At 36.2% G+C, this 16,276-nt stretch overlaps 1 protein-coding gene across 1 annotated transcript; it reads right to left on the reverse strand.

Annotated features, from left to right (window-relative positions):
* Positions 1-4,392: 4,392 nt before the first annotated feature.
* LOC128016313 (membrane progestin receptor gamma-B-like) lies at positions 4,393-11,655 on the reverse strand. The gene is made up of 8 exons (XM_052600798.1): positions 11,500-11,655; positions 11,054-11,181; positions 8,460-8,665; positions 7,798-7,924; positions 7,039-7,077; positions 6,685-6,781; positions 6,260-6,404; positions 4,393-5,987 (listed from the first exon to the last, which is right to left on the reverse strand). Exons 1-8 carry the CDS (start codon positions 11,563-11,565, stop codon positions 5,728-5,730), a joined length of 1,068 nt encoding a protein of 355 aa, XP_052456758.1. The 5' UTR covers positions 11,566-11,655; the 3' UTR covers positions 4,393-5,727.
* Between the last annotated feature and the right edge of the window lie 4,621 nt (positions 11,656-16,276).

The following is a 16,276-nucleotide window of genomic DNA, read 5'->3' on the forward strand; positions in this document are numbered from 1 at the left end:
ATATTAAAATGGTCATATATGATATTATATATATGATATTATATGATATGATATTATAAAATGTTATTGCTGATAACCAGTAGACAACAGATGTTACAATGCTGTACTATTTTATATGCACAATAAAACTAATCTAAAACCAATCATCATTTGTGAAACGCTTTATATAAATTGATAAATTGATATTTATTGTGACATATCTTAAAGATTATAATATTTCTTTCTGATTTCCAAACTGTTATACCATTATCAGTGTTGTATAGGTATATTGTGTATTCCTACTTGTTTGTTGCAATTAACGTGTTTACATACTGTAGGAAACTCAGTTAATTTCATAAGTTAATTCAGTTCATTATTTAAATGTACACTAAGCAGTAGGTCTCAGTAAACTCAACAAACATTAACATAACAAATACAAAAATTTTCATTCACCCCTTTCAACAACTATTAAGTGGCTTTACTATATATGAGGAAACCTAATGGTCCCACTTTATATTAAGTGGCTTTAACTACTATGCACTTACATCAAAAAATAAATACAATGTACTTTTTTTTTGCTGCTATTGAGGTGGGAAACAGGTAAGGTTAGGGACAGATTTGGTGGTATGGGTAAGTTTAAGGGAGTGTTAAGGTGTGAGGGATGGGTCAACATGTAATTATACATGTAATTACATATGTAATTATGTGCAGATATTTTTCAAATATAAGTACAATGTAAAAACATGTATGTACACAATAAGTGCATTGTACCAAATTAATAATTAAAATTTAACTACATAGTAGTTAAGGCCACTTAATATAAAGTGGGTCCAAGTGATTGCTGCATTTGAATATTGGTGTGAGCAATGGGAGTCAAAAGGTGTAGAACCACAGCTCATAACAGTTGTTCCACACACACACAAACACACATGTTCTCTTTCCCATGTTGGCCCACAGCTGTGGCGGTTATCCTGATGGAGCCTGAGAGTGAACCATTGCACCAATCACTCATGGGATGTGTTCCATTTAACAGGTGAAGGCAGCCACTGAATAAAGAGACAGGAAACAAGTCAGGCCAACAAAAGCTTCAAAACCTGCTTGTGTACTTTGAAAACATCATGCCGGCTGTACAAACACACTCTGTGTAATTAGGAGAAACAGAAAGAGGGGAGGGGAGGGAAGGGATGGGGATATATTTTCTCTCACTGCCGAGTCGTAGGCTTTCATATGAGTAGTGAGCTAAGGGCTAAACAAACACAGCCAAACTGGATCCATCAACACGCACAAACACAGAGCGTCAGGACCAGCAGCACGGCATGCTGGAGCCAATCCATCTTATAGTCTACTGGAATGCAAATGACCTGATTGCTAACGATCAAATGGTCACTTAAAATAATTCATCTCAAATTAATCCATAGAGTAAGCAGTAAAATATGTTAACTCATCTTTAGCACTTAACAGTGGGTGAGGCAGGGCATGATGGAGACCTATTATTAGCAGTTTAATTTCCATTGTTTTGAAATTTCATCCACCAACATTATTCGTCTGCCATCCCTGAATTCAGTTCCTAAACCTCACAAATACATCAGGAATTAAACACCCAGCTGGCAGACACAGAAGAGTCAATCAGTCATATTTATCACAATGCTTCAATGGATGTTTAAGTGGCCAAATGTGTGTGCTGTGTGCTAACACAAACAGGCAGCACAGAGAGATACGAGGGTATTTAGGCAGTAATTAGCGAGTGTGAGAGTGAAACTGTGCTGCAGACAGCAGCAGCACTGTGTGATATTGGCTGGTGCTGTGCTTAAAGGCAGTCTGAGTAAACAGTACAGGCAAGGTCAAAGGTCAATATTATTACAAGGAGGTCTTGGAACAGTGGGACTGAGCAGAGGAAGAACTGACAGCTGTTTCCCTTTTCACTGATCAAACATGACAGGTTCTCACTTCCTACATGTCATAAGTAAAGACTTTGAAGATGAATTAGGATGTTTGGCACCCATTAAAACTGGAGGAAAAAAATAATTACACACATTACATATACATCCATACATAAGTTTACATTACTCTTGCATTAAAAGTAAACTTTTATGTGGTTCATTAATATTTAGAGATCGTTACAATGCAAGAAAATTAACAAATGTGTCCACTTAGTAAAACAAGAGAACATAGACTGTCCTATGCTGCCCCCTGCTGATGGTGTTCCTAATTACAAATCCCTAAAGTCTTTTTGAAATCTCAGTATTCACTTTCAAGAAAAGTTTTGAATCATTCTGTCTTTTCAAATGAGAATCAAGTGTTAAGGGTTTTCTACAGTATTGCCAACAAACCATTCACCCCAATTTGCGCTTGAACAAAACAAACAGATAAAAATACTGCTATAGAAAGAACTCAGGCTTTCATTTCATCAAGCCTCTTTGAATGTGTGGGTGTGAGAACAGCAGTTTAATATCTATCAACAATGCATTTTTAGCTGGGCTCTGAAATTTACTGTAAGATGTGTGCTTTTGTATAAAACACAGAATGCTGAGCAAACAGCAGCACACATCAGCCAGTGTCTGCACAGTAAACTAAAATGAGGATGGGGAGGAAGAGAGGCACAAAGGAGAGGACAGATTCCCCTTAATCACAGGCTACATAATGTTATACATAAAATAAGCAATTATATTTTATACATCTCAAATCAACTATTCAAATCGTAAAGCACTTTTTCTATGTTGGTTTTCGCTTGAAAAGGCCTATGCTGCGGTTGGCAGGCATAGCAGATTCCGCTATCGTCGCTGCCAGGGTTGTGTACGTAAAATAGGGTCGAGGTCCTGTTGGGGTATGGTATGTTTTGATGCTTTCAAGTAGCAACATTGTTTCGCAAAAATCGCCTAGATTTTCTCTCACTAGATGCATAAGATTTCCTAAAAAAAATTAAGAAATTACCGTCACAGATTTTTTTTATCATAATAATTTCTTGTTTTATAGCAAAACCTTAGACATTTCTAATGATTGACAGTTATAGGTTCCCTGCATGCTAACAGGTCACCTGTAAAATACAATGATGTCTGCTGGTGAGAGACTAACAGCTGATGCAGATCACGCATCGGTACTCTACTGCTATTCCTGCAGTTCCCAATGCTGATGTCCAATGGTGAATATTCTGCCGAATTTAAATCACTGAATTACTGGAAGTAAATTTGTAAAGTAAAATAAAATAGACTAAAAATTGCTGAATATTATACATCGTATTTTTAAACAGACTGAATATTTCGGAAGTGAACTGTGGAAAGTGAATATGAATTACTGAATTTTTAATTATGAAAATGTGTGTGAAATGTTTTGAATTGAAATATTGACAGCTTAAATAAACAACGATGAAAGCTCCACTGTATAATGTGTAGAACACGTAAGAAGCGACAAATTTACAGTTTAATCATATTCTTTCAGTCCTTACATTAGCAACAAACAAAACTATTTATTTTTTTCTGATAATATTTTGGCAAATAATAGACTACATTGTGTACTAATTGAAACTAGGAAATATATTGGAAGTAAAAGTTGTTCATTATGTCCCATTGATAAACTAATAATTCCAATATAATTGCCAACCTTCCTTCTGCCAGAAATAAATGTAATTTTGACAATATTTCAGGTTTGAGTAGAAGTATACAGAAACTGACTATACATTGAGGGATTTAAGACATGAAGTGTAACAATCACTGTATTTTCTAACTTGTCCTGCTTCCACCAGGCTGTAGAGGGCAGTGTATATATCCATATAAATCTCTCTTGAGCCCTTTTCAAACTGCCATTCCGGCAAATACACGGGTGAAGTGTTCCGGCAATTGTTCCCTGGGCACTAGATTTTGCACTTTCACACTGCCAGTGATGACCCAGGATATGTGCGTGCTTTCACACACAACCCTTGAAGATCCCGTAACGACACATGACATCAGGGCGTGAAGTGTAATGTACGAGTCGAAAACGTTAGGCATGTTATACTTTCACTGAAGCTAGCGAATGATCTTGGCGTCAGCGCGGAAAGTGAGGAACAAACTGATCTCTGCTTCATTACAGTTTGCACATATTTTTTTTGTCGCAAATGTTGATCTTCCTTCAAAACAGCCGGCAAAAGAGTTGCACGATAACGGGCATCATCACTTTGACACAGCATTAGATTTGGTTTTTGTTCACACAGCGCTCTTCCCGGGTCGAACCCGGCAATGTTACTAGCTCCCCGACACGGGTTCAATGCCAGAATCAATCCCGGGACGTGGTTGCTTTCACACAGAAGGCGACCCGGCAATGTTCCGGCAATATTCCGGGTCCGACGTGCAGTGTGAAAAGGGCTTTGCCGTCATGCCGATGAAGGTAACTACAGGTCTCAATAAGAAATAAAAACCAGGTCTAGGCTGAAAAAAAAAAAACATTTTATTATAAAGAATACTGCAAACAATAAATAGTTAAAATTTTGGTTGCATGACCAAGGTGTGACCTGATGTTATGAAAATATGTAATACATCCCACATTCCTTTGTTGATAACAAGAAAAATGTGGCACTGAAAACAAATAAGTGTAATATATATTTAAGCTTTCAGACTTTGGCACTGTGCACACATGTAATTGTGCATTTATTTTATACACAGTGCTAGTTGTTGAGTTGTTTGTCTGTACATAAAAGAAATAGCAGCACATGAGAATGAAATAGTGGAGTGTGTTTACATTGTAATTTTCAGACATTTGGTTATAATCTCGGGACATATTTTAAACCGATAAACCACCCAAAAATCTGCTGTAGATTTATTTAACCTTAGACCACCCATGATGTAGCTGACTTTTTTTTTTCTTCAGTTGAACAGCAAAGAAGATTTTTAGCTGAAACCATGGTCCTTGGTGATTTAAAAAATGCAATGGCTACCATCACTTGAGAGTCAAAACCAAAAAAAAAACACAAAACTAATACTTCATCTTATGATGCAAAACAATCAGCTTGTGCAAGAAGCTGAACATTATTTAAAAAAAATATTACATGTAATCCATAGCCTTAGACTATCTGAAGAAAAATTGTCACCAACGGGTTGGATGGCTTAGAGGCGAGTAAATTAACAGCACATTTTCAGTTTTGAGTAAAGTTTCCTTCTATACTGAAATTATGACCAAATGTCTGAAAATTGAAAAGAAAATACTCTATTTCCTATTGTAGAAAAGTCATTCTAGAGCATTGGTTTATCCCAAATGGTCCTCTCATACAGTAGGCAACGTAGGAAAGTGTCATTCATAATTCAAGTGAATTAGTTAATTCCAAATGCATACTCTATTATGTATTGTATGGAAATTGGACAGACAGAATTATCACCAATTCACGCCTTTGTATTAAAGTATGTCAGTTATGTAAATTAGGGTGTTTCTGTATCCAAATTTACCTGATCAGGTTTGATATTGTAAACCCAATTGTTATGCGTCGTTCATTTAATAAATGTGTTTCTATACATTATAAATAACCACTTTGGCACACCTTCCCACTGACTTACATTGTCCTAATCTTCCCTGAGAAGCAGAATTCATGCGGTAAGACAGTCATTACTCTTTCCAATTTCAGGTTGCATAGTTTCAGTAAACTTACAAACCCCTCTTGGGGATTGTTTTTAATAATGTAATATCCCATAAGAATGTCCTCTATATATTTTTTTTCATAAAAACTTTAGTAACTTGTGCAAGACTGCAATTATTCTTTCAGAGACCCTCTGTCTCAAGAAGCTTTTAGTGCTTGCATTTCTTCCCTTCAGCCGATGTCGTGTGTGTTTCTGAGGAGCCGTACAGCAGAGGTAGACTATAAAGACATATGATCCCCAGACTGATGCAGACACAGACCAGAGCTGATCCAGCGGTGTTATTAAATGTGATAGGAGGAGCAGTGACCAGCAGCTGTGACTGTCTCAGCGCCATGTCAGCTTCAATGGCCTTCATCTGGAAATGTGTCCCAATTATTGCACACACGTGAAACAGTTGATGGCTGTGGCCTGTAGGGGTCAGAAGAGAGCCATTCACTTGAGAACAATGAATGAAGATTTCCTGTTTTAATTGTGGTTTCTGAATTTTTGATTCTGGACTTAATTTAACACCCATTATAATTCAGATACTGACTGTATTCTGAAAACCCACTGTATTGAGCTAGTTTACACCCATAGGGTCTTCTTAGAAGAGATTGTGAAAATGCACAGCTAGAAACAGAAACTATAAAATATTGAATATGTATAAATATTTAATATCTATGTGAGGGGTCGTTACTTACCTATGTAATCAAAGCGTCCAGGTGCCAGTCTCTCAGGCAAATGTGTTGCAAACAGGAAGGCGGTAAGAAAAGCCAACAATGTATGGTGAACATGAATGGAGTTTGCTTCATTATCAGTGCAGCCCTCACCTACACACAGAAACAACTAGAAAGAGGCAACAGAAAAAAATTACAGGTCACTCCAACATTTTATTGTAAAACTCTACTTTAACCTAGAAAAAATATTCTAAAATGTAAGAAATATGTTCCCAGTAGTAAAAAAAAAAAAAAAAAAAAAAATTAGAACTAGATAATTAGATAAAACAGTCATTTCCGATATAAAACACAGATTTATCAGCTTCATTCCTTTAGAAATTAGGTTATTTAACCAATCAGATCGTTGTCTGAACAGCCTGGGTATTTGCGTTGAGTGTGCTGAAACTTACCCTGTAGAAGAGGGGAATGTTGTCAAACAGGTAAGGGTAGGCAAAGGCAAGAATTCGCAACACCTTACTCAGCCGTGGGCTCTGTCTCTCAGAGAAACTGACAGGTAGAGGAAGAAAGACATGTTTTATGTTCATTAATGAAAACATCAGTTTTAGTGCTGGTGGTGAGGTTATGTAATTGTTAGAAGCGGTAAAGAGAGACTGATTTGTCATTATCACAAAAACACACTCATTAATAAAATTAGGTGGAAGCGTATGTGTTAATAATATTATAGAGTATTTTAATAGGTTAAAAGGAAGAAAACATTAGTGAGTACCAGAGGATTCTGACACATTCTGGGTTTAAACTGTTACCTTTCATCGATGTCATAGTGAAGGAATGGTAAGCCAAGCCTTAACATAAAATGAGGAAAATTAAGATAATATTCAACTATAAAACTGCAATGTCATGTTTATATAATAAACTTTGTATTCCACACAATTACTGTAGCACAGACTGAATTTATAACATGTCTGTATTTAGGTTTACAGCATTTCTTTCTTTCTTTCTGGTTAATGGTTCTCATGCTGAGGAGTTAGTGTGGTCGCTAACTTAACTATGTACATTTTTCAGTATATAGGCTATACATATATACAGTACATTATATATATATAAGGAATGCAACTGATGCTGGTTACATAACCAGGACAACATGACAAATGTAGTATGTCGGGATATCATGCTACACACATTCATACTATATAAAACATAATTTTTTTAAAGAAGTACCTACTCAGAGAGCATGTGGTTTCGGGGTGTAGCCAGCATTGAAAAAGTGAAGCATTGCTGTGAATGGTTCGGACAACACATTTAAATGAACTATATTTATTCTTTGTAATATAGCTACTGTTTTTGACTTCTGTAAATTCTTTTCTGTATATTAGGGTGTTTTTGTATATTTAGCATAAATTTGCCTGTTCAAGTTTGATATGCAAGAATGAACTGAGCTTGTTCCACATACTCAAAGACCCACTCACCAGAACTATGTAACCCACATTTTTGCAACCTGCATTTGTGTTGTTAGTATGGTGGTGTGTTAGCAATAAAGACTATAGAATGAAATGGAGCCTTACCTCGAGTAGCAGGACAGGCTGGTTGAGACGATGGTGTTTAGTACAGCTACAGGAATGTAGTATGCATGAAAAGTGCTGTTCACCCATGCATCAGGAAATACGTATGCAGAGTAGCTGATCGCTGAACCTGCATCAACATGCAATCAGTCACATGAATATTTTTAAATGTATCTGTATATTTATTTGTGCATTCTCATTTTACCTACACTAGCAGATAAAAGTTCAGAATAATTAAGATGTTTAAATGTATTTGAAATTCATTAAATATATATTCAGCATTATAACATTGCGATGCTAAATTCACTTGGATTATTTAAAATCATTGATTTTAGTTTTTTGTATTTATTTACACAAAACATACAACTTATTTTTTTGTTTACTAGCTATTGGCCAAAAAATATATATAATGATCAGCTTATGTGTGTTGGAAAGAATTCTATTACCAGTACATCGCTAGAAATAATGTACAGAATTGTGATACTGTCTGCTGTATGTGATGTGTAATGCAATCTGTATTTGAATGAATTGTGCAAGGATTCCATTGTGTCTGTTAAATATTGCTGTACAGAACTTTGAACCTTGAACTTTGTCTTTATGGCAAATATAACAAGCCAAGGAACTGAGAGTGTTGCAGTGAATGTGCCTGTGTGTTCCTCCCTTACCGAGGCTGTACAGACTGAGCGCTCCGTAGTCAAAGAAGTAACAGATATGACGAGAGCAAGCAGACATGGTGCTGAAGGTGTGGGCACAGCTGGAGGCCAATGGATACACACAGCAGGACAACAAGTAGACCAGCAGAGGCCATGTGTATGCATCATACAACGCATCCTCCATCAGCAACACTGTCATCAACTTCCATAGAAAATACCTGATGGAGAAAAAAAAAAAAGGATGAGACAATGACAGACAAGTTTTTCCTCTTATGACTGTTTACATTCTTTTCCACAGAAAGCCTAGAGGACAATTGCTTGCATAGTTTCTACACGCAGTTGCTGACATGGAAACTACAGAATCTATATCTAAGCAAGTGAATGTGTTTAACTGAGAAAAAGATAAATAAATTGTATTCAAATTTTTAACCTGCCCAGACTTGCTTGCAGAGTTTGTTACTATAGGAATGTATCTGACAGAACGACACAGAAACAAACAGAAGTACATGAACACACACAGATCGCACAGATCAGTCTTATCAGTAAAGGTTTCTATAGGTCTAAAGAGCACCAATAAGGCTGGTTTATAAGCTGTACAGTACGTACAGTAAAGATTAGAATAAATACAGATGGTAGAGTTTCCAAAGATATCTTGAATGCAGGGTTCCCACCCCTGCAGACCAGCTATATATTTACTATAAAAACACTTAAATTCCTTGGGTTTGCTATATCTATGGCAACAAAACTAAATTAATTTTACTTGGTTGGAACAGCAGCTACGCTAATTATGTCTCTATTTGTTTCTCTGTTTTGCTTGTATTTACACAAGCTCCGGTCTGGATCCAGAACACCTGAGAAGAGATGATGCTGACCCTCAGAGGACCCTGAAACAACATACAGAACTAACAAGCTGTGCTACTTACTATGCAATCACATAATAATTGCAATCACCATTTAAGCTACTACTTAATATGGTAGAAACTTAATTTTCTGTAAAGTTGCTTTGCAATGATTTGTATCGTAAAAAGCGCTATACAAATAAACTTGAATAGAACTGAACTGAATAAGAGCAAAACCCACGAGATGTAGTCTGTAATTGCCGATATCACTTCTTTTGTGGCGGAAATAAACCGCTGCTGAAAAAACTTGGTGCCATGCAAAATTTGAAGTGAAGAGTACAGATACTTATTAAAAAATGTATTGTAGTAATGTAGAGAGTACAAGTTATAATAATTATGATATTATGATATAACTAATATCTTTGATACTCAGTAAACCTACAGAGTATCCAAAAAGTTCCTAAAGTACTGAAATTAAATACATTTACTCAAATATTTCACAACTCTGATTTTTGCGAGCATCTAGGATTTAGCAATGTGCCCTAAGAAACTTGACATTTAGAGTTGTCTTATTAAATCTAGTCTTTAAATCTCAGATTTTTGAGCGATGAATCATGCTTACAGGTCTGATTTACTCTTGGTTGCTTTAGAGGGATCAGTGAGTTTAATAGAACCAAACACTAACACAGACTCAGGTTACAGATTCCAAGCTGTGTCCTATTGATTTACTCTCGGTTGACTGTGTATTTAACCATTGTGTTGTATCAGAGGATGTGTTAGCTTTGAGATATGGCATACTTTAAATAAACATGCCATGGAAAAATATGTAAAAAATATGTAAACATGTTTTTGCATTGAACGGTAAACTGACATTTATATGTAATAATTTAGGATATGCTTTTACATCCATAGAAAGAGAAAGATTCAAAGCAGTTGATTATATATAGCAGCCAATTTAAGCAGAACAGTAGAGAAAAAAGTTGAGATTATGAAAATATTATTAAATAATATTAATAAAACAATATAATATTTGATAGTATATGTTTATTGTAGCATTATATTATAAAATAATGTAACATTTATTATTTAAAAAGTATGTTTCCATTTATTTTCTTTCGTTCTGTTTCTTAATTATTTGTCCTTTTTGTAAAGCACTGGTTTAAATGAGGTTGACTAAAACATAATGACTGGATGCATGAATGAGATTTAAAATGATCTCAGTTCAGTTCACAGACCTCAGATGGAAGTTTTCTGGAAAATTAAGTGATGCAATGACAAGTAGGCATTGATCTACAAAATTAACTCTGTTTAATGCCATAAAAAAATACAAATAAATAAAACCATACAAGATCACGATAATGCCAAATAGACTGCCAGAAGTTAATGAATCAATGGTCTGGAGAAAGCTCTGGTGAGAATCACACTAGGAGATCATTAACAGTGCTCATCCAGTAAGGTTAACTCTTCTAGGAGCTGCTCAGATGGGTTAAAGCACGGTGAGGGATGTAACAATCCACTTTGGAGATATTCAAGTCTCAGCAAACCGTACACACACACTCAGTCTAAATACTTGTTACCATGTAACCCAGGGTACCATTGTGCTGTTAAAACTGTGTGAGTTCATATACTAGTGTGTGTGTTATAAGATAACAAATGCCATACTGAGAAAGTTGCAAAGACATGGACATATGCATAGAGAAAGAGAGAAAGCAAGCATGAGAGATAAAGGGTGACAGAGATTGCACAAATGAACGTGTTTCTCTGTACCAGGTTGGTAGAAAGTGTGTCCAGACATTGAGGGTCTCATTGGTGAGCTGAAAGAGACTCAACACACAGTCTGTGGCTGAACTACGAGGATGCCGATATCCGGAGATAATACCGTCCTCTTGAAATGCCTACCATGGGAAAAGAGTCACAAACCCCTCATTTAATAAAGACAGCTAAGCAGTTCTCACTACAGGAAAAAAAGGTAAGGCAATAAAATAATGCAAAGCATTAATATGAAAATCACAATATGTTTGGGTACACACCTTCAGACTGTTTCACATCAGGTTGCACAGTAATAAGAGAGTAAAGAAAATAAAAATCAAGTGCTTCCTATTATCAGTTTATCTATACCAAGAACACCTTAAACTTATACAACTTATACAACTAAAAGCACACGATATCAATTTGTTGTGGAAATTTTGTGTTTTTTAAATGAGTGAACTTACTTTGGGCACTTGGTTGACAGTGAGGACACTTGTAGTTTGACAACGTAGTTTGATGAGGCTGAACATGATGCCTTGATGAACGGCCCTCAGTGGCTGACTCAAAAAAAAGAGAGGCTAAACATACATCAACACACCGGCAGGTACAGAGAGACACTCTTCTACTCCACCTGATCAGAGACCAGCTCGGTTAACCCTGCCCTTTTCATCACACATACAGACATCATCCTCCACTGTAAAGACACACCTGACCTGATACACAAACACACACACAGCCGACAACCGGCTAGGTGAGAACGCTCACAGGAGCGATTCATAAGCACATAGTTTCAGACATCACAGAGTTTCAATCCAAACATGGATGCACACAAAAATGTTTAGACAGGTTGCCATATATATACTACTGTTCATAGATATGGGGTCAGTAAGAGGTTCCCACAAAAAAGTTAAGCAATACAACTGTTTTTAACACTGATAATAATAAGAGATGCTTCCTGAGCACCAAATCAGCATATTAGAATGATTTCTGAAGGAAGAGTTGCTGCTATTCAATTTTGGAATAAATTACATTTTAAAATATATTAAAATATTTGTTTTAAATTGTAACAGTATTTCACTGTTTTAATTTATTTTTTTATTAAATAAATGCAACCTGGATGATCATCCAGCTGTTTAAAAAAAAAAAAAAACTTCTGAATTGTAGTGTGTGTCTATAAAATAAATTAAATGACAAATAAAAAATGTTTAAGAATTATGTAAACAAAGATTTTTTTGAAAGCATTTTCCCTTTCAGAGAGATGTAAACTCAATCTCAGGTGTAACTGCCTGTCTTAAGCATGAATACTAGCGCATAAAAAATAATAAATAACGGATTATGACAATTGAAACAAGTACATCTACACAGAAAACTGAGCTTGTTGTGCTCTGCCGGGACAGACCCCACTTGCTCATTCAGCGGGGGGTGTTTAAAGCAGGTTCAGGAAGTGTAGGTGAAGTTGTGGAATGAATGGAGGGTGTGAAAACACATATATTTACAACGTTAATCCATAATTATAATACAAATAAGTAATAATAAATTATATTAATAATTCATATTTCCCGTCAAATAAGCGTCAAAAATTATACAACAGTGTCAAATAATAGATCTTCTTCGAATGATCAACCGCATCCTGTGAAATATTTTTCCTTTTACAACAATATCCGTGTGGACATCTTGTGTTTCTGGTGTGCAGATTTTGAAATGAAACTGCAAAACAGGCATTCCACTATGTTTCAACAGAAGGCAGAATGAACAGTTGGTGAAGGTGTGGGTGGGTGAAGCGGTTTTGAGTCGTTACATAAAAGTTATGCCAAATGTCACCACACGATGGCAGCATTTTCTAATCTAAATAATTTACCACGTCTCTCTGTATCAGTGTCATGTCAAAATTCATATTCTTCCAGAAGCTGTAAATTGTCATATATGTGGTTTCTTTTTTAAATGCTTTCTTTTTAGTCTGTCTCCATAAACTTGCCTCTACATTGATGAAGGAAATGCATGAAGGAAACGTGAGACACATTGACAATGAAAATTAAATATAGTCACAGTATCAATGGGACAAATGTAGGGGTAGAATGTTCAAAAAATTTAGCTATTTGCTCCTTGCTAAGTTCAATACTTTTCCTTTTTTATTAGTGGATAGGAGCCCTTTTTTATTCTCCAATAGCCCTGACTTGAAGCAAACCACTGGCAGAGCAATATAATCTAAATCTGTCTGTTTCTGTATTCTCCAGTGAAGGACATATTCTAAGAAAAGCAGAACCAAATGTTACTGATATGAAATCTCTTTTTTTTTCTCTGTAATAATTTAATATAAGACTGCCTACGCCAAACCTAAATCAGGATTTTGTCTTTTAAGAAGTGGGTTGCTTTATGAATTATGATGCAAAAAGCCATTTAAGAGAAATATCCACTATAATACTGGCATTTGTCCAGTCTTCCAGATTAGCAGAGAAGGGCGATTGTTTCATCACTGCAGCAACTCTCTCATTACCTCTCGACCTCTATTCAGCTCAAACACTCTTCATCTGCTTCATTAAGTGTGTGTTTGTGTGTGTATCGTCTGGAGGGCAAACATGAGAGGATGTGTGTGTGTGTGTGTGTGTGTGGCCTTGCTTACTGCATAATTAAGCAGCAGCAGCAGCAGTGTGAAGGCCGGATACAAACAGACAGAATCAAACAGTGCTGCAAGTGCAACATGCATGGCCTACAACCCCCCATCAACTCCTGCTTCCACATCTGTCTCTCTCTCTCTTTAGCACTGATATCTTTGTCAATTCTGTCACAGTAATATTACCAAGGGTTAAATATATCAGAATTTCTCAGGGTGTCCGGATGAGAAGAGTCTGAACTCTGCATAGCTGAGGTATTGGGTCACAAATGGGAAATGACACAAGTGTGTGTGTGTGTGTGTGTGTATCTCACACAGATAAAAAGCCACATCACTCGCTGTGTCCTGTTACAATGCCAAACCAGGCAGACAACTGAACGTCTGCTGTAGACATCAGGGAGGCAGACATGAGTTGAATGTAATGAAACACTCAAGACTAAACTGATATTTGACAGTTCAGTGTTAGTCTGGGAATTATTTTCCTGTGTATTGCTGGTACGTGTGAGCAAGTCTATCTCTGAAGAAGAGTTTTAAAAAGACATTTCAAGGCAATGCACTACGTGAATAGGGTAAAAAAAAAAAAGAAAAAAAAGAAAAAAGTTTAATAATAGATATCACCATACTTCCCCAGTTGATTAACCACAGAATGTGGAGACAGTTGTTTTTGTTAAAAATATTTCCAAAATGATGTTTAAATATGCAAATGAAGCATTATCTAATTTAAATATACACTCATTTGCATATATTTACAGAACAGAAATCTGAACATTGGATAGAGCCATGTTTCAAATTCTTCATTGTGCTGACATTGGAGTTAAACAGTTTTACAGAGCAGATTTTAGATATCTCTTTCTATCATGGCATAAAAAAACTGGCAATAGCCAGGAAGAAAAAAAGAAATCACCATGTTAACAATTTTAAATCAATCAGGCAAAAGATATATGAACAAATCTCTTTAAAAACCTTAAGAATACAGATAGGAATAATACTGGAGAGTATGGTGTAAGTTTCTCGAAAGTGGAGATTTGTGATCTCAAATTTCACTTAAAAAAAATAATAATATTCATCATCAATGGTTTTGTCAGTAATGTCTTGCTTTAGAAGAATAAACTAAGGCTGAAAAAGATTATTGATCTAATGATTAATGGAGATTTCCTTTTGAGGGATGCTGCTGACAATGTTTGCAGTCTAAAAAGAATTAAGAAATTTGCTGAAATACAGCAAGAAATGACTTTCTATAAACTTGAACATACAGTGGGACCAGTGTAGTCCAAGAACAAATTACTATAGAACTGATTCTTAGTTAGTCAAAAGTATGAGTCACACACAGATCGACAAGGAAACTACAAATTAGAGTTGTTTTTTGATGCATGCTTTTGATCCAGTAAAACAACCGGTTTATATATTTTATATGTATTTTTATATGTATATATATATATATATACATACACTCACCTAAAGGATTATTAGGAACACCATACTGATACTGTGTTTGACCCCCTTTAACCTTCAGAACTGCCTTAATTCTACGTGGCATTCATTCAACAAGGTGCTGAAAGCATTCTTTAGAAATGTTGGCCCATATTGATAGAATAGCATCTTGCAGTTGATGGAGATTTGTGGGATGCACATCCAGGGCACGAAGCTCCTGTTCCACCACATCCCAAAGATGCTCTATTGGGTTGAGATCTGGTGACAGTGGGGGTCATTTTAGTACAGTGAACTCATTGTCATGTTCAAGAAACCAATTTGAAATGATTTGAGCTTTGTGACATGGTGCATTATCCTGCTGGAAGTAGCCATCAGAGGATGAGTACATTGTGGTAATAAAGGGATGGACATGGTCAGAAACAATGCTCAGGTGGGCCGTGGCATTTAAACGATAACCAATTGGCACTAAGGGGCCTAAAGTGTGCCAAGAAAACATCCCCCACACCATTACACCACCAGCACCAGCCTGCACAGTGGTAACAAGGCATGATGGATTCATTTTCTCATTCTGTTTACGCCAAATTCTGACTCTACCATCTGAATGTCTCAACAGAAATCGAGACTCATCAGACCAGGCAACATTTTTCCAGTCTTCGACTGTCCAATTTTGGTGAGCTTGTGCAACTTGTAGCCTCTTTTTCCTGTTTGTAGTGGAGGTGAGTGGTAACCGGTGGGGTCTTCTGCTGTTGTAGCCCATCCACCTCAAGGTTGTGCGTGTTGTGGCTTCACAAATGCTTTGCTGCATACCTTGGTTGTAACGAGTGATTATTTCAGTCAAAGTTGCTCTTCTATCAGCTTGAATCAGTCGGCCCATTCTCCTCTGACCTCTTGCATCAACAAGGCATTTTCGCCCACAGGACTGCAACATACTGGATGTTTTTCCCTTTTCACAACATTCTTTATAACCCTAGAAATGGTTGTGCGTGAAAATCCCAGTAACTGAGCAGATTGTGAAATACTCAGACCGGCACCAACAACCATGCCACGCTCAAAATTGCTTAAATCACCTTTCTTTCCCATTCTGACATTCAGTTTGGAGTTCAGGAGATTGTCTTGACCAGGACCACACTCCTAAATGCATTGAAGCAACTCCCATGTGATTTGTGTGTATATATATTATATATATATATATATATATA

The sequence above is a fragment of the Carassius gibelio genome, chromosome A7, assembly GCF_023724105.1.
Source record: "Carassius gibelio isolate Cgi1373 ecotype wild population from Czech Republic chromosome A7, carGib1.2-hapl.c, whole genome shotgun sequence".
Lineage (NCBI taxonomy): Eukaryota > Metazoa > Chordata > Actinopteri > Cypriniformes > Cyprinidae > Carassius > Carassius gibelio.

Excerpts from the sequence above, each read along its gene's own strand:
- LOC128016313 (XM_052600798.1), bottom strand. The coding sequence starts at position 11,565 with ATGTTCAGCCTCATCAAACTACGTTGTCAAACTACAAGTGTCCTCACT. Across the intron at positions 11,182-11,499 it reads CTGTCAACCAAGTGCCCAAA|GCATTTCAAGAGGACGGTAT; the intron begins GTAAGTTCACTC and ends TTCCCATGGTAG. Across the intron at positions 6,405-6,684 it reads ACATTCCCCTCTTCTACAGG|TTGTTTCTGTGTGTAGGTGA; the intron begins GTAAGTTTCAGC and ends GCCTCTTTCTAG.